General features: G+C 33.2%; 4 protein-coding genes across 6 annotated transcripts; 1 reads left to right on the top strand and 3 right to left on the bottom strand.

Moving 5' to 3' along the window:
* Positions 1-1609: 1609 nt before the first annotated feature.
* On the bottom strand, positions 1610-9606 carry LOC149740461 (uncharacterized). Of its 3 annotated transcripts, none has more exons than XM_089873082.1 (13): positions 9287-9606; positions 8927-9089; positions 7862-8018; positions 7210-7382; positions 6608-6715; positions 6297-6440; positions 5864-6031; positions 5414-5573; positions 4505-4644; positions 4052-4162; positions 3706-3834; positions 3145-3230; positions 1610-1837 (listed from the first exon to the last, which is right to left on the bottom strand). In XM_089873082.1, the coding sequence occupies exons 2-13, from the start codon at positions 9074-9076 to the stop codon at positions 1756-1758; spliced, it is 1608 nt and encodes a 535-aa protein (XP_089729208.1). In that variant the 5' UTR covers positions 9077-9089; positions 9287-9606; the 3' UTR covers positions 1610-1755. The 3 variants fall into 3 exon arrangements, with proteins under 3 accessions (XP_089729208.1, XP_089729209.1, XP_089729207.1); XM_089873083.1 differs by lacking the exon at positions 9287-9606 and adding an exon at positions 2329-2368 and having other exon boundaries at positions 8927-9178; XM_089873081.1 differs by lacking the exon at positions 9287-9606 and having other exon boundaries at positions 8927-9179.
* Positions 9607-9782: 176 nt separating this feature from the next.
* LOC149740460 (uncharacterized) lies at positions 9783-14752 on the top strand. The gene is made up of 7 exons (XM_089873089.1): positions 9783-9991; positions 10060-10145; positions 10210-10415; positions 10574-10742; positions 11076-11250; positions 11552-11717; positions 11913-14752. The coding sequence occupies exons 1-7, from the start codon at positions 9929-9931 to the stop codon at positions 12059-12061; spliced, it is 1014 nt and encodes a 337-aa protein (XP_089729215.1). The 5' UTR covers positions 9783-9928; the 3' UTR covers positions 12062-14752.
* LOC149740459 (BTB/POZ domain-containing protein 10-like) lies at positions 12371-18363 on the bottom strand. Its single transcript, XM_089873087.1, has 10 exons — positions 18169-18363; positions 17798-17910; positions 17282-17396; positions 16832-16940; positions 16144-16252; positions 15259-15379; positions 14865-14962; positions 13780-13990; positions 13281-13489; positions 12371-12888 (listed from the first exon to the last, which is right to left on the bottom strand). Exons 1-10 carry the CDS (start codon positions 18290-18292, stop codon positions 12802-12804), a joined length of 1296 nt encoding a protein of 431 aa, XP_089729213.1. The 5' UTR covers positions 18293-18363; the 3' UTR covers positions 12371-12801.
* A 1-nt stretch (position 18364) lies between these two features.
* Positions 18365-20875, bottom strand: LOC149740458 (argininosuccinate lyase-like). Its single transcript, XM_089873085.1, has one exon. The coding sequence runs from the start codon at positions 20155-20157 to the stop codon at positions 18769-18771; it is 1389 nt and encodes a 462-aa protein (XP_089729211.1). The 5' UTR covers positions 20158-20875; the 3' UTR covers positions 18365-18768.
* Between the last annotated feature and the right edge of the window lie 336 nt (positions 20876-21211).

Below are 21211 nucleotides of genomic sequence, written 5' to 3'. Positions count from 1 at the left end.
TATCATGCGTTGGAGTAAAATTTCACCTTTTTGATATTTTGCAAAAATAAAAAAAAATGGGAATTTTGGTAAAAACACATGATACCGATATCATGCGTTGGAGTAGAATCTCACTTTTTTGACTTTTGCAAAAAAAAGTTATTTTTTCGAGTTTTGGTACAAACACATGATACCGATATCATGCGTTGGAGTAAAAATATCACTTTTTAAACTTTTGCAAAAAATGATTTTTTTTTACTTTTGCAAAAAAAAGTTATTTTTTCGAGTTTTGGTACAAACACATGATACTTGATGTCATGCGTTGAAGTAAAGTTTTACCTTTTTGACTTTTGGCAAAAAAAAAAAATTTTGGATTTTTGGTAAAAACACATGATACCGAAAAATTTGGGAATTTTGGTAAAAACACATGATACCGATATCATGCATTGGAGTAGAATCTCACTTTTTTTACTTTTGCAACAAATTGGATTTTTTCGAATTTTTGTACAAACACATGATACCGATATCATGCGTTAGAGTAGAATCTCACTTTTTTGACTTTTGCAAAAAAAAGTTATTTTTCGAGTTTTGGTACAAACACATGATACCGATATCATGCGTTGGAGTAAAGTTTCACCTTTTTGACTTTTTGCAAAAAAATACATGATACCGAAAAATTTGGGAATTTTGGTAAAAACACATGATACCGATATCATGCATTGGAGTAGAATCTCACTTTTTTTACTTTTGCAAAAAAATTTGATTTTTCTCGAGTTTTAGTAAAAACACATGATACCGATATCATGCGTTGGAGTAAAATTTCACCTTTTTGACCTTTTGCAAAAATAAAAAATTTCGGAAATTTTGGTAAAAACACATTTTGGTAAAAACACATGTCAAAAAAGCTCAAAAAAATTTCGGAAATTTTGGTAAAAACACATGATACCGATATCATGCGTTGGAGTAAAATTTCACCTTTTTGACTTTTTGCAAAAATAAAAAAATTTGGGAATTTTGTACAAACACATGATACCAATATCATGCGTTAGAGTAAAATATCATTTTTTGACTTTTGCAAAAAAAGTTATTTTTTCGAATTTTGGTACAAACACATGATACCGATATCATGCGTTGGAGTAAAATTTCACTTTTTTGACTTTTGCAAAAAAAAAATTGGATTTTTGGTAAAAACACATGATACCGATATCATGCGTTGGAGTAAAATTTCATCTTTTTAACTTTTGCAAAAAATGTATTTTTTCGAGTTTTTGTACAAACACATGATACCGGTATCATGTGTTGGAGTAGAATCTCACTTTTTTGACTTTTGCAAAAAAACGTTATTTTGTCGAGTTTTGGTACAAACACATGATACCGATATCATGCGTTGAAGTAGAATCTCACTTTTTGGACTTTTGCAAAAAAAGTGATTTTTTTTAGTTTTGGTACAAACACATGATACCGATATCATGCGTTGGAGTAGAATCTCATATTTTTTAGATTAGAGAAAAAATGGATTTTTTTTAATTTCGGTAAAAACACATGATACCGATATCATGAGTTGGGGTAAAAACTCACTTTTTTAACTTTGGCAAAAAAATCTTGTTTTTTGAGCTTTACAAAGAACCAATTGTTTTTAAATTTTTATTTTGTATTTTATACTTTTTTCTACTATGCTCTGTGAATATGAGTCACCAGTTTCTAAACACGATTTACTTTGTGAAAAAGACAATGAAGAAACATAGGTAAAGTTATAACAGGGTTTTCGAAAGCAAGCTAAATTGGAGAGTTAGACAAATTTTGATCTCTTTTCTGCTTTTCCCTTTGTAAGTGTTCAAGGTTACCGATGACCAGTTCGCTGGAAGAAAAATAAATGTTAGAAAAGAATTAATAAATGTTAAATTAATAATAAAGATTCATAATATTGGTTTTCTTTAAAAACAAAATTGTTAACGCCAATATTTAAATGTTTTTTTTTGCTGTTTAGCCACTTTTGTCCCGCACAATTTTTGTTCTTAATTGGTCATGGACAGTTTGGAGTATGAATGAATAAGTGTAAAAATATATTTCGGCGTAAGTGTCTTGCCAAAGGACAGATACACCCACAATGGCAGTGCTTGGCCGTCGAACAAACTGTGGCATCTCATTTAAGTAAGAATCTTCTTTAGTCAGAAATGGTGCTTAATTTGCTCATAAAATTTCAACACACAAAATGCAATAACAACAAACTATATTCCATACTATAAATATGTTATTGTTAAGTTACATTAAATCAGGTGTATTGATTGAGATTTGATTTCACGCACAATCGCAAATCTGTTTTGAAAGTTTAAGTTAGATTGTACTAACCTCACAACATCATGAAAAGGCAAGCAGTGTCATCACAATACTGTAACAATACATTGGTTACGTTGCATGCACATGCAGGTAAATCTAATTTATTCAAAAAATAGAATTAAATGTCAAACATCTTTGGTTAGTTAGACTATTCTTATTGTAAAGTAAAAATTTCAATGCTAAAATCTGACTTAACCCTGCCTAATGCAGTACTGGGCACGCTGCAACAATGGCTTCTGACTTGACTTAATGCGAAAATATGTAGCTTCCAGTAGTTAACTTTGATAAACTGTCTTCTTTTACAATCTATGCTTCAGTTATAACTATATGTTATTTTTTTGTAGAATTAAAAATTTGACCACAAAGCTTTGCTATTAACTGAAATATATTTGGATCACAGACCAACATCTGGTGATCTTAAATGGTGAACCATGTGTGTACTTTTTCTCGTATTTTCGTTTCTGCTAAAACTTTCTGCTAAAACTCGAACACAGACAGTTTTGTAAATTGAACTCCCTTTTTTAGTAAATAGAACATTTTTTGCTTTTCAAAACAAATATATAATTTACACAATGCAGTTATTTGTCCACAAACACAATTATTTTTAGTGCGCATTAATTACTTTAATTATTTAACACAAAAAAAACATTAATAAATTTAAAAAAAGATTTGCTGTTATGTAATCACACGTATCAAAACAATTATTTTTTTCCAGTGTGCAATAATTACTGGTTTATTTATTTAACACAAAAGTTATTAAAACATGTCAAAAAATTCTACTGTTATGAAATCACTTCACCAAACAATCAAATGTGTTAAAAACCATACCTGTAATTAACTTCACCATCTCCATCTTTATCTAGTTGGTCAAGCAGTTGAGACATCTCATCAGTTGTCAGTTTAATACCAGCTTCCTAATTTTAAAATCATAATAATAAAAAATGAACATGAAACAAACTTGAGTTGAACCTTTTCATAAAACCCTATAGGTCAAATCAATTTTTGGGGGATTTTCTTAAAAGTAGTCATCAAAAAAGGAAAACAAACACCAAATAATATTGGTTATTGTTAGTAGTTAATTGTTTAGTTAGGAGGCATGAAATTTCATACAAAATAAGTGAACATATAAGTCAAAAGTTGCCATAGTCATATAGCATATTTCTACAATGAAACAAACTGGCTTAAACAGTAACAATCTTTTTGTCTACTTAGTTTAAAATGTAGCAATTTAGAAACATAGTCTTTACATATTGTTTAAATCGACTTTAATATAAATTGACAATGTCTTACAAAAACGAAATGGGTATAAGTTGTTGTGATATAAATATATATATTTTTTAATGTTTTAAATGTAACACATAGTGCAATAACATAAATAAAATGTTGTACCTCGATGCCCTTCTGAAATTCCTCTCTTGTGACACTCATGCTGTTGTCTTCATCAACTTGGTTGAAAAAGTCAACCAGTCTCAAGTTATTCTCCTCCATGTATTGCCTCAGTTTGGTCATGGGGTCTGCCTGTTAAAAAGAATTATTAGGGCATGGTGGATCGTATAGTACCACATTTTCAGGTTGGAATGTGTTTAAAAAAGGATAAAATACAGTAGTTAAAAAGTATATAACATTTTGATAAAGGGGAATTTTTAAATAAGTTTAATTATATGTTAGTTGATTTTTTACAGTTTAGAACACCACTATCGTTAACTGTTTTTTTTTTGAAGATATTTTTACTAACCCTTGGTTTTGGAGCAACTTTTTTATCAGTTTCTTCCCCGCCAGTGATAATGACCAACTTTGGTCTTGTTTCTTTCACTTCTGTTTCAAGTTCAACAAAATCTTTGTTCACCTGCAGAAAATATTGGCAAAAGATTTTAAAAACTTAATTACAAGATCATAAAAACCTAATAACACATAAAACAATTATTTTCTAAGGTATTTTATGTGACCACATTTTGTTTCATTATCAGTTATACTAAAGTACATGCCTGAAAATATACCTATTTACACATAAAACAATTAACAATTTTTCCAAAGTATTCCACATGCTCACGCATTTTGTTTTATTTTCAGTTATGGCTAAGTACATGCTTGCAAACATACCATTTACAATTAACATATTAAAATAAAAATTTACATGCTCCCGCGTTATTATCTTTATACTTAAATGCAAGCTTGCAAGTAAACTTACAACTACATCTGACAAATCAAGTGTTTCAACCACAGATCCTCCATTTTGTCGTAACGCTGTTAAAATACCAAAACCTCCAGCACTCTGAATTGGATTTTTTCCGATTCTTAGAATTCTCAAAGTTTCATTAGAGAGAAGACCTGGAAAAAGTTAACAGTAAACAACATTCTAGATTTGTATTCTGTAACCACAGAAAACATGAAAACTATGAAATAGAAATGTGAAACACCAATTCATAAATCAATTTTCAGTGTACTGTAATGGCGAAAAATGCATTAGGCTATCTAGTATTTTTGAGTACCAAAACAGTTTTTAGAGCATTGATATTCAATCTTTCGTGGTTCGAGACCTTTTTATCTTGAACACCTAACACAAGTTACCCTCTGCTTTACCAATAAAGTAACCTGGATTCGTTTTAACAAAATCCGGTACCTAATGTTTCAAACAAAACTGAAAAAATCTGCCTCTAAAAAAAAGAACATGAGTAGAGATTCATGGGGATAACCAGCCACCAACTAATTAACATGCCCTGGAATGAATGAATGCATGCAACTTACTTTATCCTCGCGTGGCCGGAAAACGACAGTCGTTATCACACAGGTTTAACACCTCGTGCCAGCTTACGAGTTACCATGTATGTTACTTTGTGGGTAATTATTATTTTATTTTTGGATTTTTTTTTTTTTTATGTATGGCTGATAATTTGGACAACCCATTAGTGGCCACTGGGTTGGAGCAATTGTCGTTAAATGTGTTGCCCAAGAACACATACGCCCACAATGATAGCAGCGACGAGCCTTGAACCGATTACCTATTAGTTACAGGCAGGCGCGCCAACCACTACGCCGCGGTGCCGGAACATGGTTATTATTTAACATCTCAAACAAAAAACTTAATGTCAATTTTTACCTTTAGCTAGAAGTATAGCACCCTCTGTAGAAATCCTGTTGTTGCTGACATCCAGTTCTTCGAGAACATTATTATTTCTTAATGCATCTCCAAGTGCAGACGCTCCTTCCAAGCCTAGACCATTCCAAGATAAATCAATTTTCTTTAAGAAGATGTTGGCCTAAAAAGCAATTAGAATGGTACTGGTTTAAACTAACAATATACTAAAAAAGAAACAATTACATTTAGATATTTTTATAAAAGTTTTTAATTTTTTTTTTATAAAGTAAATAAAAAAAATTGCCTAAAATGTCAGGCATACATAAAAACAAAAAAATCTTTACCCTCAAAGTTACATATGTGGTAACGCATAGGTAGGCACGATATGTATGAAACTAAACACTGGTGCTATAACAATTGTCGTTGCCTCGCCATGTGTGGGTAAATAATTCACATTCATTCGCTACTTACACCAACACCTTTAGCAAGACTGACGGCTCCATTTCTCCTGAAATGATTCCAACTGAGATTGAGGTCTTTAATTGAAGTGTTTTCTGAGATAGCCGGCCCAAGGAGTTCTCCGCCTGCCTCCCCGAATAAATTACAACTCAAGTCAAGTTGTTCCAGTTTCTGGGTTGACTGTAGAGACATGTTAGTTTAAATGTTTGTATTTGTATGATACATAACATAACATTTTATTTGTCTATTAGAAAGCAAGCATTATATTATTTGAAAGGTACTATCAACGTTTCTAAAAAAAACAAAATCTAACCAAAAAAGTAAAAACTCAGCCGTGCGACAACACATAGGATTTCTTGTCAAAAAAATGTTTGTTAACTATAACCTTTTTTAGCATACTTACTAATTAATACAGCTTTAAAAATACGGAAACAAAATAAACTACCATGATAATTTCTGAGATAGGAACAGCCGTTCCATCATCAAAGTCATTTCCTGATAATGTTACATGTGTGATTGTAACATTCTCTTGCAGTGTTTCACAAAGTGCTGCAGCTCCTCCAAAACCAAGATGGTTATCTGATAGGATCTGAAAATAAACGTTTTGAATATAAATTTTTAAAAAATATTTAGCTTTAATACATATTTTTAGCATATTTAAAACGTTAACGTTTTTAGCCTTTTTTACATTGATTTTTATAAAATTTTTAGCTTAGTAGAGTGATCCATGTCCATACTTCAAATTTGCCATCTCACCAGTTCTGAAATGTAACAGTTTTCTTTCAACATCTCAGCAATAGCAACTCCTCCTTGTGCATTCAACCAGTTGTCCGACAAATCAAGTTTCAAGATTCGTGTATTTGACTGTGGGAAATAATCAACCGTTATACATATTTAGTTTATAGCAGTGTTTCTCAGACTTCACAGAAGGCTACTGAGCACTGGTTGACCATGTTCTACGATTTTGCAACACTAAAGTACAGCAACAGAAAATTTAGAATTAAGAAACTTTATAATAAATATTTGGAAAAACAATCACCTACAAAGTTACGTTCGTGGTAACTTGTAAGCTGGCAGGAGGAAACAGCTCTTATGTTCCGGCCACGCGAAATGTTGGGTAAAGCAAGTTACATTTATTTATCCATACATTATTACATTTCATAAATATATTGAATACTTTTAGCAGTTAATAAATAAATAGTTTAGCTTTTGCTTTTCTTATATTCATTTAACTATCAAAGGAAATTAATTACTATAAAAACAGCTTTTTTTATTCTATTTGAAAAATAAAGTTCATTGCAAGGTATAGGCTATACTGATAGACGTGTGAGTTGTTATTTTGGAATAGTTTTATTTACCACAAGTGATACGGCAATTGCTTTAGCACCAGCAGGTCCGAGGCCATGATGTCTCATAATAAGATCCTGGTCTTGCATATGACGTAGGAAGTAAGATACAGGAATTACTCCAAATTGTTTGCATGCATCTTTGTAGGTTGTTTTACCAGTTGTGTCATATTCTTCTTTGGTTACTGGGGGATAATTTAAACATCAAATTGATTATAACAGTGGTTCTTAACCGCCGGTCCGCGTCAACTTTCCTGCCAGTCCGAATATATTACAATTTTATATCTCAATTGCAAAATGCAAGATGTTGAAGTCTTGTCCATTGATTAAAAATATAAAACATCAAATTTTAAACTGATTTAGAGCTTCGCCACTTACGTAATTTGCAGCACTGTGACACAAGCAAAAAAGGTTGAGAAACACTGAATTATAATAAAAAATGTGTATTTTTAACTCTGACCCTATTTTTAAAGCGTTTTTTTTTGTGTGTTGGCTAGATTTCTATGCACTTGATTAGTTAAACTCACACTGAACTAATTTTAATTAAAACAGATTACTATTTAACTAAAACAAAATAAATTTACATGCAAAGACCTGGCAGATAAATTCATTCGATGAAGCAGAGATAATATGGAAGACAAATCAATTTATAAATCATAACCACCTTCAATTTCAAGATCTGTATCATAACCTCCATCACTGACTTCATCAGGAATTTCATCTTTTGTTATTTCTCGTGAAGAATCTGATTTTCGTGTGGAACCTGGTGTGAGGGTGCGAGCTTGAAGGTGTGTATGGGTGCTGCTTAGTTGGCTGATTGTCTGGGTAGAATATGTGTTGAAATATATGGTGGTGGGATAGTAAAGAAACCTCCTCTTATGTTATCTGCCAATCACTAACTCTAACTCATAGAACTGTAGCGGTTGAGGGTGCTCCGAGCACAAATATTTAATATATATAAATATCTAAATTTAACTTAATGCATAAAGATTGAATTTTGCGTTGTGTAACTTTAACAGCTGGCCAGCTGGCATAATGTGTATGCGCCTGGATTGTTTCCTGTAACCCATGTATAACAATGCTTCTTTATTATACAATGCTGGGAAACTTTGCCCTGTGACAGTGCTGAGAGACTTTGCCTTGCTGTATAATGTGTATAATGTTTTCTCGTGTATAACGCTTCTTCTCGCCTTGGGAGTTCTCGCCTTTGAGTTATCTCCTTTATAAGCCCTGCCCTGTACTGTACAGCCAGGCAGTGTGAGCCTGGACCAGCCAGTTGGAGGCCGGAGAGTATCGTGACGTCGTTGTTGTTTTGTCGTTGTAACCCGAACTGTTTTGTTGAATAAACTGAGTTTTGAACATGGACATGTTATGGAGTCGGACTGTGGGCTAACGTCTTATCACTTGACGCCCACAGAACCACTAAACCTTTACTAGAAACCCCCATAACCCCTAACTAATAACCCCCACCTAGCAATCTCTAACACTTTCCACCAACCTAATCAGTAAAGTTCTTCACTAGCACCACAGAATTCTTCACTAGCACCAAATATACCACAGAATTCTTCACTAGCACCAAATATATATATAACTAAGAAAAAAATGTATAAAAGAAACCAATTTTTGTTAAATTCGGAAAAAAAATATGCTGTACAAAAAGCAGCGTAAAGCAGTACCAATACTTATACAAACGAAATAAAAACAAGAACAAAATAATTTCTTAAATCACCTGTCTAGTTGGAGAAATACTTCCCCTGCTTTGCGGTCTTGGGACAGGCGTCGACTCAACGTTAACGATATATTTTTGAGGTTCCAATTCCGTTACATCTGATTCTTCTACAGGTTCTGGCTCGGGAACGACCACATTTTCTTCTTCCATGATTATAATTCAACTTTATAAACAAACAAAACAAAAATAGATTTACAAAAAAGCAATGAGAAGTTAAAAATAAAAACAAAAACAGCGTGCAATGTTTCCACGGAGATATAGTTTACTTTTAAAAATGGATGACCTCTAGGTTGTAATTAGAAAAATACAGAGTCGTAGAAACACCTATGTAATTCTATGAAATGAATGAATGTAACTTACTTTATCCTTGCGTGGCCGGGAAACGACAGTCGTTATAACACGGGTTTAGCACCTCGTCCCAACTTACGAGTTACCATGTGTGTTACTTTGTGGGTGATTATTTTTGGAGGGATTTTTTTTATTTTTTTATGTGACTGATAAATTAGACAACCCATTAGTGACCACTGGGTTGGAGCAACTGCCGTTAAGTGTCTTTCCCAACGACACATACGCCCACAATGATAGCAGCAGCGACGAGCCTTGAACATATTACCTCTGGGTTACGGGCAGGCGCGCTAACCACTTCGCCACGGCGCCGGACGAACTATGGCACTTGAAAAATATAGAGCAGTTTTACCAACGCTTATATTATGGTTGATTTTACTCAAATTAAAGTTTGTGCAGAATATTTGTTACTAAAACATCATGTTTTTTGGTTTCCTAATTGTTTAAAAAGTTACTATTTCTGTCTGATCTTTGCGAGCATTAAATATTAAACGGTTTGCATTACAAGGTCATGCGTAGTGGCCCTATAGCAGAAACGTTAAAATATTCATTATTTAAACTTCATGGATCTATCCTTTGCAATAGAAGCTCTTATTACCCGTAGATGCAGTTCAACCTTGTCGTGCCTAAGTGGATGATAAAGTGATAACATACAGCATGTCGTTTTCTGGCAGATCTCAGATGCCCGCTTCTATTTATAAAGAAGAAAACGAAGAAAAGGTTTGAACTCGAAAACTTATGAATCAAATTTAATGCTAATTTAAAAACAATATAACGTCTATTTTCAGAATCCAACATTAGCTCAGTTACGAAAGGAGCTTGCTGCATTAAAAACAGAGAACAAAACTCTAGCAAGGCAACTGCATATAGACAGGTATACCAGAACTAGAAGTAAACCGCTCCGAAGTCACCTTAATATATATAATCTGTAACGGCAGGTATGTCAGCAAAACCGAAGCTCAGCAAGACATGCAGAATTTAACAAACGAAAACTCTCGACTGAGCATCGAAAACGCCGCAATGAAAGAAACACTGAGGGCGGGAACCCAGCAAGTTGCTGCAACGGAAAGAATTCTTGAAGTTAGAAACAAAGAAACCAAAGCGTTGATGGCGCAATTAGAAGAATTGGAAAAGAAAATCTTAGGTGAATCTGATTTTAAACACATTCTGTATAGGTTTTTTATGACAAATTGGCTGCCAGCAATATGCGAAAAGGGAGAATGGCCGTTTCGACGCTGGTATAGTTATTTCGAGTCTGCAATAGAGAATAATCAATTATTGAACACATGATTGTTTCTTTAGGCAAAGAAAACGAAACTAGAAAAACTGACGAAGCCATCAAAGTTTTAGAGTCGTCTTTGAACGAGAAGAGATGCGAAATTGAGAATCTTTTACAAGAATATGAAGAAACGGTGGCGTCACGTGACGAGGAAGTTGCTCTCGCCGAGGAGCTGAACCAAATAATAGAAAAGTAGGTGTAACGTATATGGATAATATATAGAACTGTGGAGTAAAGCGGGATACTAAAAAGTTAGCACATAAAGCTTCGTTAGAGTCGCAACGTATACACTGTGGAACCACAAAACAGCATATACATTTGCATATAGTAAGGTGGGGGAAGATGGGACACTTTTATCGCTAAAAAAATCTGATCGTGGTTTAAACAATTAAAAATGATCCATGTAAATCATGAGGATACGGTTTATAATACTTTGAATATTCTTTGTTGACTACCAAATTGGACAAGGAAATAGAATAAAAACGTGTCCCATCTTCCCCCACCCTACTATGCATACATATGTAGAACTTCAATCGACATGGAAAATCTACACAAACGTAAAGATTACCAAGCGACAGAATTGACCAAAAATGAAGCATGTGCTGCAGAATTGGAAAGAGAGATTGATTCTGTAAAAAGTACCACGAACAGTTTGAAAGGAATTTTAAAAGAAAACGACGACGAAATCGCGACCCTTAAGGTTAGTAAGATATAAAAAAATGTTTAAACGTTATAGATGTTATTCATAAATTCGAAATCCATTGTCAAAGACAAGTATAGTAGTATACAGTATACGGTCAATATACAACATATACCTTTCGTAAGTTAGAATCTAGACTGCAACCATAGTACTTCACTATACTATACTATAGAATTTGGCGTTTGTTCAAATTACAATTCGTTCATACCTGTTTAGATAGGGCATGAATTACAGTTAGTCTGCTGACACTGTAAAGAATCTTCATTAATGCACGGCGTTTAAAAATATTCTTGACTAACAGGAAAACGTCAAAGACAGAGAACACGCATTGAAAAATCTACATGAAAAGTTGGCAGCCGATAAGCTGAAGCACTCAACCTTATTAACTATGGTACAAGATAAACCAACAACAACTACTGCGATTCAAACAGAAGCCTTTACGGACGAAGGAAGCCTGTCTACATTAGGTATAGTTTTTCAAGCTTTGAATGAATGAATAAATGTAACTTGCTTTATTCTCGCGCGGCCGGAAAACGACAGCCGTTATAACACAGGTGTTTTGTTTCATACACCTTGTGCCGGTTTACGAGTTACCATGTATGTTACTTTGTGTGTGAATATACAATACACCAGAACTACAACCATCCTATACACCTTAACAGGTAAACAAGGGTCTAGGTATCACCGTGGAAGCGTTGTTCGTTTGTGCGGCGCTGGTGGAAACATGAAACATAAGTTTGGAAAAAACTTGGAAATTCGTGCGACCAACTATTCTCGTCACGTCCAATTAAATGTAAAATTTAATAAATAAAAATTTATAGGCTTAACAATAATACTTGCTTGAAGTGCAGTAATAAAAATAAATAAAATATGTTGAATTAGGTTTCGACTGTGGCAAATTTAAGATTAGGAAACATGTTCATATAGTAGGATGGGGAAAGGTGGGACACCTTTTCATTCTGTTTTCTATTTAGTAGTAAACAAGGAACATTGTTACCTATTTAAAACATGATCAGGAAAATTGGATATTATGTGATAAAGGTGTCCTGTCTTCCTCCCCTACTTTGTTTAGTAGGCCATGCCATGCAGCGCTTCTACTGGACACGTGACAAAACGCATATGGAAAGTAAACAACTTTAATTGCAAGTGATACAGGCAGAAAAACGAAGAATTGTAAATTTATAAATAAATGTAAAGAGAAGCATACGAAACGAGACAAAATGCAAAATATGTGATAAATATCAAGGTCTAGTAAATCAGCGATGTTAAGACTTAATTATTAACCAATAACCTATATGAAAAAATAACAACAATCATTCACATTTATTATTAATATACCCCAAATGTTACTGATTGCAAATTTCATGACTTTGATTAGAAATTGCTTTGAAATAACATTGTTGTGCGTTCGTTGGTAAATGTATTTTTGCAAAACAACACACGAGAATAAAGGAGCAGGTTTAAGCTACCAAGACACGCAAGCACAGTTAAAAAGAAAGCAAAATATTTTCTTAAAAAATGAAAATTGACACGAATGAAGAAATGGGGAAATTACTCTGCAGCAGCATCATCAAGATCAAGCTCATCTCGGAGCTGGAGGTTGGGGAGTTCATTCATCACCTCTTCTGCTTGGATCAACTGAGGGAATAAAATATTTTTACCACAAATGAAAAAAAATTAGCGAAAAGTTATATATATGGTAACTCGTAAGTGGACAAGAGGTAAAGTATTGCATTTCTTTTGACCTTAGATATGCCTGATAATATTTTTACCTTAGACGAATCAACTTTTTGCTCACATAACTATTTGATATTAGAAAGATTTTATCCTAGAATGTAGCTTGTTCTTCACTGAGTAACTTTTGGGAAGGGCCCAACTAAAAACCTAAGATCCAATGAACCTTGGCATTTTTATAGGATGCACCTGTATTTGGCCTCCTAACGGATATTTTACTGCCTTTTTTCTCCTCCTTTAAATAAATCGTATACACTGAAGCGGCAACACTCAAAATTTGGAATAACTTTACGAACCAGGCCTTGATCTTCTGGTGTGTCAGCTGCAGCAGCAACAAGGTTTGTGATGCTCTTTGACTTCGCAACGCACTGGAAATCGACGTGGCGCGATTTGCTTTCTTCTTTTTCCCATGACATGGCTATGAAAGAGCGCTGGACGTAGTCGTAGATTGCTTCTTGTCGCCCACCACTGCGACGCTTTACTTGGTCCATGGAAATAGGGTAGCCTGGGTAGGATTGAATAATTTTAATAGAAAAATGATAATAACCATTTTAATCAATTCGAAAATTGGTATACAAGATGGTATTTCCTAAACTGTTTAAAAAAATATTTAAAAAACTGTTCCAAATAATTTGCTAACAAATTAGAACTACATACGTAAGTTAAAAACTTGAAACTGTATTGAACATTTTAAACTGTTACAGCTTTGAGTTAAAAAATATTTTTTGGAAAACCAAATGAATGATACTAAAATAAATATCCAGAAGTTAAAATAAAAATGAAAAAACTTCCCACCTTCGATGCCAAGTCTGATTTTCTTTAACATTCTCTCTTTTAAAACTAGTTTTGCAACTTCCCGATTCTCGATGTAGCGGAAGAACCGATGAAGAGGAGTGCTCCTCACCGTCTCTGTGTACTCCTCTCCCATCTGGGGAGGGAAATCTGGATCCCAGTCCACGTTGTCCTCTTCCATGAGGATCACGATGTGACATTCACGATCACCACGCTGGGGTTCATGGTTTGGTTTAAATCATTGTTAAAATATTTTCAAAAAACGTTTGTAAAAATATTAAAAAATATTTGTAAAAATATTTGTAAATATTAAAAATATTTGTTTGTTAAAAACATTCCAGGGTATCAGATTCTGATAACAGACTAGGATTTAAAAAGGTTTTATTTAACTTTATTAAACTGAATTACAAAAAAGAAAATGTTAGACTGGTTATATTAAGTTATTCTTATTATCAATATCAATACATTGTCTTCTGCTAGATAATGTTGATAACTGGTTTTCAGATCTTAAAATGGTTATAATATGTTCCACATGTAACTTCATTTAATGGAAACCACAATTATACATGAACAACCTTCAATGTTAATAATGCATTAGGAACATTACTGGTTGTAATGTGGAAAGGATAAAAAGCAAAAAGCTTGAAAAAATATAAAGGTCATTGCATTAAAGATTAGGCAACATAAATAATGCATGTAATTACAGAATGTTTATAGACTTTACATAGGGAACATATTTTATCTTGTACTGTGGTATTGAAGGTTACATGTAAAAAAGGCAAAATAAACATACAAGTATTTTGACATTTTTATTACACTACTAACATGGAGTTTAGAAGTTTATGGGAAGAAAGAAGAGCAATTACCTTAAATTAATTATCAAACAAACAGTTGTTAAATTTATTGCGACAATAAACCGTAAACTGTTTATCTTTCTAAGATGTTATTTTGACATGTTTGACAGTTTTACAACCATTTCTAAAGCAATTGAACAACAGAAGCAGTTCAAAATGATTGCTTTCAATGCTTCAGTCCACAAAATTATCACAAAAACATAGAATGGTGAAAAGTTAAAAGAAAATAAATACCTGTGCAACGTTTACCATCAACGGCAAAATATCTTTTTCTAAGAATCTGATGAATTGTTGTTTTGCTCCATCGTTTGAAATCTCATGCATAAAAGTACCTGGTGTTTAGAAGGTTAAGTACACCAACTGCTTATTTGAATATAAATATTACAACCTTACAAGTATAAATAAAAAGAACACAAAGGATAATACTTCTTATAATATTGAATACGCCTTTTTTTCATTTTTTTATAAAAAAAATAAAATAAAAAAATAAAATAAAAAAATAAATTTGGAAATTATGCGAAATGCATCTTGTAAAAGCGTAAAGTTGTGCAAAAATAACACTAAATGTAAAAACATATTTTTAAATATAAATAGGCTTATAATAAATAAAGTAGATATTTCAGCTTACCAAGGTTGTTGCATTTAATGGTTTGATAATTGAATGGAATTAAGAAATATTCACAAGCTGTTCTTAAATCTCGTACTGAAACTCCAGGCGGACACTTTACTACGCCATTTGTGTAATACTCCTGCGATATAAGATAATAAGATAATATCAAACTAGGTGATGGCTGATGGGAATCGTCATTTAGTTTGTAAAATGTTTGAATATGTTACTCCAAACAAAATGTGCAAAAATGGAATTTAAAAGTTTAAGAAAATAGTATATATCAAATTTTTGAAACAAAACACTAGTCCTAAACTTTTGCAAGCACAAACTAGCCGATTCTATCATTAAACATTGGTGCTTGAACTTTAGCAAACACAGAATAAACAAATCACATTTTATCGAGTAGGTGTTAAGTAAGAAGTTCATGTAAGTGGGACAGATTGGTAAACACTTCGTTTACTAAAGGGTAACAGTTTACTTTAGATTGTCTGCTTGACAGGAATCAAAAAAGCAAGAAATACAAATTATAACTAATGTCCCAGGTACTTAAGTTAGTTCTTAAAAAGTAAAATCAAGTAATGTCTGTTTACTTTGGTAAATTGACAAACATTTAGTCAATAGGCTAATCGATATTTTGCCAAAACTAATTAGTAAAAGTAATGTCTAATAGCATTAATTATAAATACCAGTAGTGAGGTATTTAGCAAATGCTCTTTTGTTTTGAATATAAAGTTTTTCTTAAATTTATATGATAATATCAGTTCCAAAATAGTGAATACCATTTATAAATATAGTATTTAATATAACAATGGAAACATAGAAAATACTGTAATAACAGAGACAAAAACTAACAATCTTACCAACAAAAACACAGAAAAATAAACAATTATCACCACTACTCACAAGCAATGCTTTAAAGACATACGCGGATACAAGTTCCCTGATTTCATATTCACCATCTGCGTTGGGTTTTGTCCAACCACGATCATCTATCATGCATGAGCTAAACATTCTAAATATTTCATGTGAATGAGTCATGCGTGATGGATCATGAGTTAATGATGAAACAGAATCACGTGACAGGTATATGTTTATAGGTTAGGTTAACTTTATAGACTTTATAGATTAGAAAGATATAGTAGGATGGGGGAAGTAGGGAAACCTTTAGCACAGAAGATTCAAATATCCTGATTATGTCTTAAACAAATAACAACGGTCTAAGTCGTGGAGATACAGTTTTATAATTATTTTAATATTTTTACATTACTACCAAATAGGACGAGAAAGTAGAATGAAAAAGTGTCCCATCTTTTCACACCCTACTATAGCCTATACAATTATAATGTACATGAGTACATCTATTTATTTATGTGCAAAAAATATAGTCAATTTTGGAATAAAACTTTTGTATAAAATAAAAAGGTATTTAAGCACAAATCTAACTTCTATAAATGTTTGTATTTAGGTTGTGCGGAAATTTCCATTAAACCACCAAAAAATAAACTATAAAAGAAAAGCCAGACATGTATTCTAATTCATGACAAATCTCAAACCTAAACAATAAACATTATAAACGTTACAACCATCTTACTTTGCCAACATGGTGTCGGGATAAGCATTAAATAAATGTCGATCAACGACAAATCGAGTTTCATCCACAAGCAGAACTAGAGTTTTATCTTTTTCGGATTTTTTTGTTGCTGTTAAAACAAGAAAAAGTTAAACAACTAGAATTAACAATGTTGCGCTGCTTTAGAACCACACTTAGTCATTTTTAACTGTTTTTTAAGATCACAAAAGTAACCGTAAAAATTTTAAATCTAATTATTTAATTTACAGAACTAAGTGAATAAATGAGTATGGTCGTTGTGTTAGCAAAATAACGTTGTGTTAGATTTTAAATCTAAATATTTAATTTAAAATTTTATATACGAAAATTATTTTGCTACACTTTTAGGTTTTATCACCGAGTATGAATTTGAAGATGACACATTAAAATTAATATATATCAGAGCCTAATGTAAAATACATATGGTCCTACCATGCTTTTTAGTGCTGGTAACAGAGGAACTTGAAGCAGATCCAGTCATTTGCTTTGAGTTAGTGGAGCTGTGTATATCTTCAAACTCTTGGTTGAAATTACTTAATTGGTTTTTCTGGAAGTTTTAATAAAATGGCAATTATATATATTAATAATTAACATGTAATATTAGAACTAGTGGCTTTAATTAAATCACAGGAAATGGCTAAATATCAAACTGGTGATTACAAATTAGTAAATTACAATTAACTTGACTTAAAACATCTATAGTAAAAATGACACAAAATAGAACTTTTAATAACAATAAAGTAACAATAAAGTTTTGGTAATATACCAAGAAAAAAAAATCCGATAAAATTAGGAAAATAGGGCCATATAAAATGGCAATATAAACTAAAGCATAAACTGTACCACATTTTGACATGGTGTCACAAATGTACATGTGTAAAAAAGGCCTAAAAATAACAAAAATCATGCCTAAAAATAACAAAATTTGTAAACAACCTAAGGCTGTACCTTTATGTTAGACTTTTCTTCTTTTTTATCGGGAAAAATAACAATTTCTTCGCAGGAGCTTCGGCGAGATGAAAACGGAGACAATGCAAGAGAAGGAGAGTCACTTCGAGACTCTGTAGTTTATAAATGTTAACAAAGTATTTGACAAACAAGATTTATAGCACATTAGTGGGAGCAATGAACATTAAGTGTTTCTTGTACACAATAGTTCGTTTGATTCAACTTGGTTAGCTTGAATATTTAATAAGGACTTGAAGATAGATTTAGCTTTTTTAATATATTTATAGTTCTTATTTACCTAAAAATAACATACTAAATCGGTAAGAACTTCGTTTTTATGTTTATTAAAATAGGATATAAAAGTTAGATACCAGTACTAGATGCTGGGCTCTCTTTATCTTTGTTATTGTGTCGATTACGAAGACACGAAGTTCGATTCGGTCTCGGCGATGAGTTGATTTCGCTTTGTTTCTTCAGTGAACCATGCAAGGGCATTTTTTAGTTGTGAACTTATGAAAATGGTTTTCGAAAAAACCACCACTACCAATATGTACTAGATTACTAGAACTGTGAAAGAAAAAGAGGATAAAAGTTGATTGTATTAAGATTGAAAGTAGGATATGAAATGGATGGCATACACAGTACTGGTTCAGGTTTATAACCAAACTATATAGAAATATCACAGTCACACTACTATAGGCATAAACATATGTAGATAATAAATTAGGATCAACCAATCTTTTATGTTAGGAAAGCAAAAGCAAAATTAGTTCAATTAGACATTAGTCTTGGAAATGTATAAACAGGATTGCCATTGTAAGTGTGATGCTACTTAAAACCAATAAAAAAAGATTTATTTAAGGCTAAGTGGCTAACTATAATGTATTATTGCACATAACAAATTGCAACCAGTTGAACATAGAAGCAGATTAGACACAACTTCACCACACTACTATATTAACACCGCCAAGCTAATGATTCAGGCACTGAGAAACTGATTCAATTTGGGCTAAAACACTGGATTTGCTCGTGCCTCCTGAAGCTTTGTACTGCTCTACCGAATGTTCAAAGTTCCACACCTCAACCACATCTGCGTCAAATTTCCCGCTGATTTTTCTCAGTTCCTCAAGCGAGACTTCATTGAGCTTACACTTTTTTTCTTCAGCTTTTTTGACCACTTGTCCGGAGAGATTATGTGCAATGCGAAATGGGACATTTTTTCGGACTAAGTAATAAGCAAGGTCTGTGGCAAGCATATCTTTCGTTAAAGCTGCTTCCATGTTCAAAGGTTTGATTGTTAAAGTGTTTATAACACCCATAGCTATTTCAATCATAGCCACCACCATATCACAAGTTTCGAACAAAGGCACTTTATCTTCCTGTAGGTCTTTATTGTATGTGCTTGGCAACCCCTTTAAAGTGGTTAGAAAACCCATAGCTTTTCCAATTATGGTCCCACATTTGCCACGAATCAGCTCCAGACAATCAGGGTTTTTCTTCTGTGGCATTAGACTGCTTCCTGTTGAGTATTTATCAGCCAATTCAACAAAGCCAAATTCCTTTGTGCTGTACATAATTAAATCTTCTGACAGTCTGCTTAAGTGGCAGCTGAATTGTGAAGACCAGAAAAGCATCTCAGAGACAAAGTCTCTGTTTCCAGTCGCATCAAGACTGTTAAAACTAATGTGGGCAAAGTCGAGTTCTTTTGCCAAGTATTCTCGATCAATGTTGAACGGATTACCCGCCAGAGCCCCACTTCCCAATGGTAGAACATCAACCCTTTTATACATATCATTAAGCATATCCATATCTCGCAAAAACGCAACTGCATAGCTCATAAGCCACTGACTCCATCTTATGGGTTGGGCTCTTTGCATGTGTGTATACCCAGGCATTATCACATCAATTTCTCTATGTGCCCGGTCACATATACATTGTATTAAACATGCCAAAATTACTTTTATAGATTTTATTTCATCTTTTAACCACAACCTTACATCTGTGGCAACCTGGTCATTCCTGCTTCTTCCAGTGTGAAGTTTACCTGCAATTTGTTGCCCAATAAGTTCAGTTAACCTTCTTTCATTAGCAGTGTGGATATCTTCGTCGTTTCTTTGAATCACAAAACTTTCTTTTTTCCATTCCTCGTCCACCTCATTCAAGCCAGATGTAATGGCTTCCAGTTCATCAGCTGAAATCAAACCGGACTTTTGAATTGCTTTAGCATAGGCTTTACTTCCTTTAATATCGGCATGGCACAATCGTTTATCGATGTTAATGGAAGAATTGAACTTCTCCATTAAAGAATCCACGTCCTCTCCGAACCGACCTCCCCACAGCTTTGTTTCATTACCCGACATTTTCTAATTACCAAGACGAAATTACTTTAACCGGGTCGTTGATGTTCGAACCAAAAAAGACGCACTGACAATCTAAGCAGTTAAAGTTCGGTATTTATTAAACGGTCTTCTTCTTCGCTTTTTAACACAAGAACGAGCAACTGCCACAAAGCAAATAACACTACACAACTGACAACTTTAGTTCTTGGCACAAGACAACAACTGAATTCGAAACATTGTGGTCTAGCGCCGAAGTGTGGAGAATAATAATAAAGCTCCCCGGACTGAATTTAATACAAAGCGAGTCTGGATTTTTGGTTTATTTATCAATAGATACTTTAATATACGCACTAATACCTATTGGACTAATTAGAGTATCTTTGATAATATCGACTTGTTTTATACAACATTTTTATTTTTGTCGTATTCTATGTCGACACAAAAAAGAATTGTATCTATTTCTTTCAACTTTTAGTATTGTCATAACATCGCTTTGTGAACCCCACATTTGTAATGAAACCACAGATTCTCTAAGATATCTTAAAGAATTTGTTGTGAACCATACTTCATTTTAACTAAGGCAAAGGTTTGTCAAATATTCTTGCTGTTTTGGTTAACGTCTTTTGTCCACTGCAATGTGTTGTACGCAAGTGACGGCAACGTTTTCATTAGTACACCGACACTTTTCGTGTTAAAACCTCCACCTGTCAGGCTTACATCAGAGGCATCTGGTACATACGGTCTCACTGTAATTAATAGGTCATATATGACGACACGAGCCGTCCAGGGGGTCATGGGTGGGAACCATGGCGCCCTCTATAACTTATAGAGGGCGCCATGGTGGGAACTGTTTTTCTCTCCAGGCTACATCACAGAAATAAAAAAGAGTAGAACGCGCAACTTCCCAAAACCGTGATATATTCTTTTTTCTATTCACGTGACCGCCAACTCCGTCCCCATTTCGCTTGGTCTCCACTGTAAAAGATAGGCGCATAGTAGTTTTAAGAGGTTTTTGCTGTTTATTTCAAAAACTACACTAACTATTCCAGTTTATTAGGCCAGTTCACTTATTTGG

This window comes from Ciona robusta, chromosome 2 (assembly GCF_009617815.1).
Source record: "Ciona robusta chromosome 2, ASM961781v2".
In the NCBI taxonomy this organism is placed as follows: Eukaryota; Metazoa; Chordata; class Ascidiacea; order Phlebobranchia; family Cionidae; genus Ciona; species Ciona robusta.
Note: the sequence above shows the minus strand (reverse complement) of the source record. Positions and strands in the feature narration are given on the sequence as shown.

Bases quoted from the DNA above. Each gene is read 5' to 3' on its own strand.
- LOC149740460 (XM_089873089.1), top strand. From the start codon at position 9,929: ATGTCGTTTTCTGGCAGATCTCAGATGCCCGCTTCTATTTATAAAGAA. The intron at 9,992-10,059 runs GTTTGAACTCGA...GTCTATTTTCAG, and splicing joins AAGAAGAAAACGAAGAAAAG to AATCCAACATTAGCTCAGTT. The intron at 10,416-10,573 runs GTGAATCTGATT...TTGTTTCTTTAG, and splicing joins ATTGGAAAAGAAAATCTTAG to GCAAAGAAAACGAAACTAGA.
- LOC149740458 (XM_089873085.1), bottom strand. From the start codon at position 20,157: ATGTCGGGTAATGAAACAAAGCTGTGGGGAGGTCGGTTCGGAGAGGAC.
- LOC149740459 (XM_089873087.1), bottom strand. From the start codon at position 18,292: ATGCCCTTGCATGGTTCACTGAAGAAACAAAGCGAAATCAACTCATCG. The intron at 15,380-16,143 runs GTGAGTAGTGGT...CTTATATCGCAG, and splicing joins ATGTCTTTAAAGCATTGCTT to GAGTATTACACAAATGGCGT. The intron at 13,991-14,864 runs GTATTTATTTTC...CATGAACCCCAG, and splicing joins TGATGGTAAACGTTGCACAG to CGTGGTGATCGTGAATGTCA.
- LOC149740461 (XM_089873082.1), bottom strand. From the start codon at position 9,076: ATGGAAGAAGAAAATGTGGTCGTTCCCGAGCCAGAACCTGTAGAAGAA. The intron at 4,645-5,413 runs GTAAAAATTGAC...AACTTTTTCCAG, and splicing joins TGCTATACTTCTAGCTAAAG to GTCTTCTCTCTAATGAAACT. The intron at 3,835-4,051 runs GTTAGTAAAAAT...TCTTTTTAACAG, and splicing joins AAGTTGCTCCAAAACCAAGG to GCAGACCCCATGACCAAACT.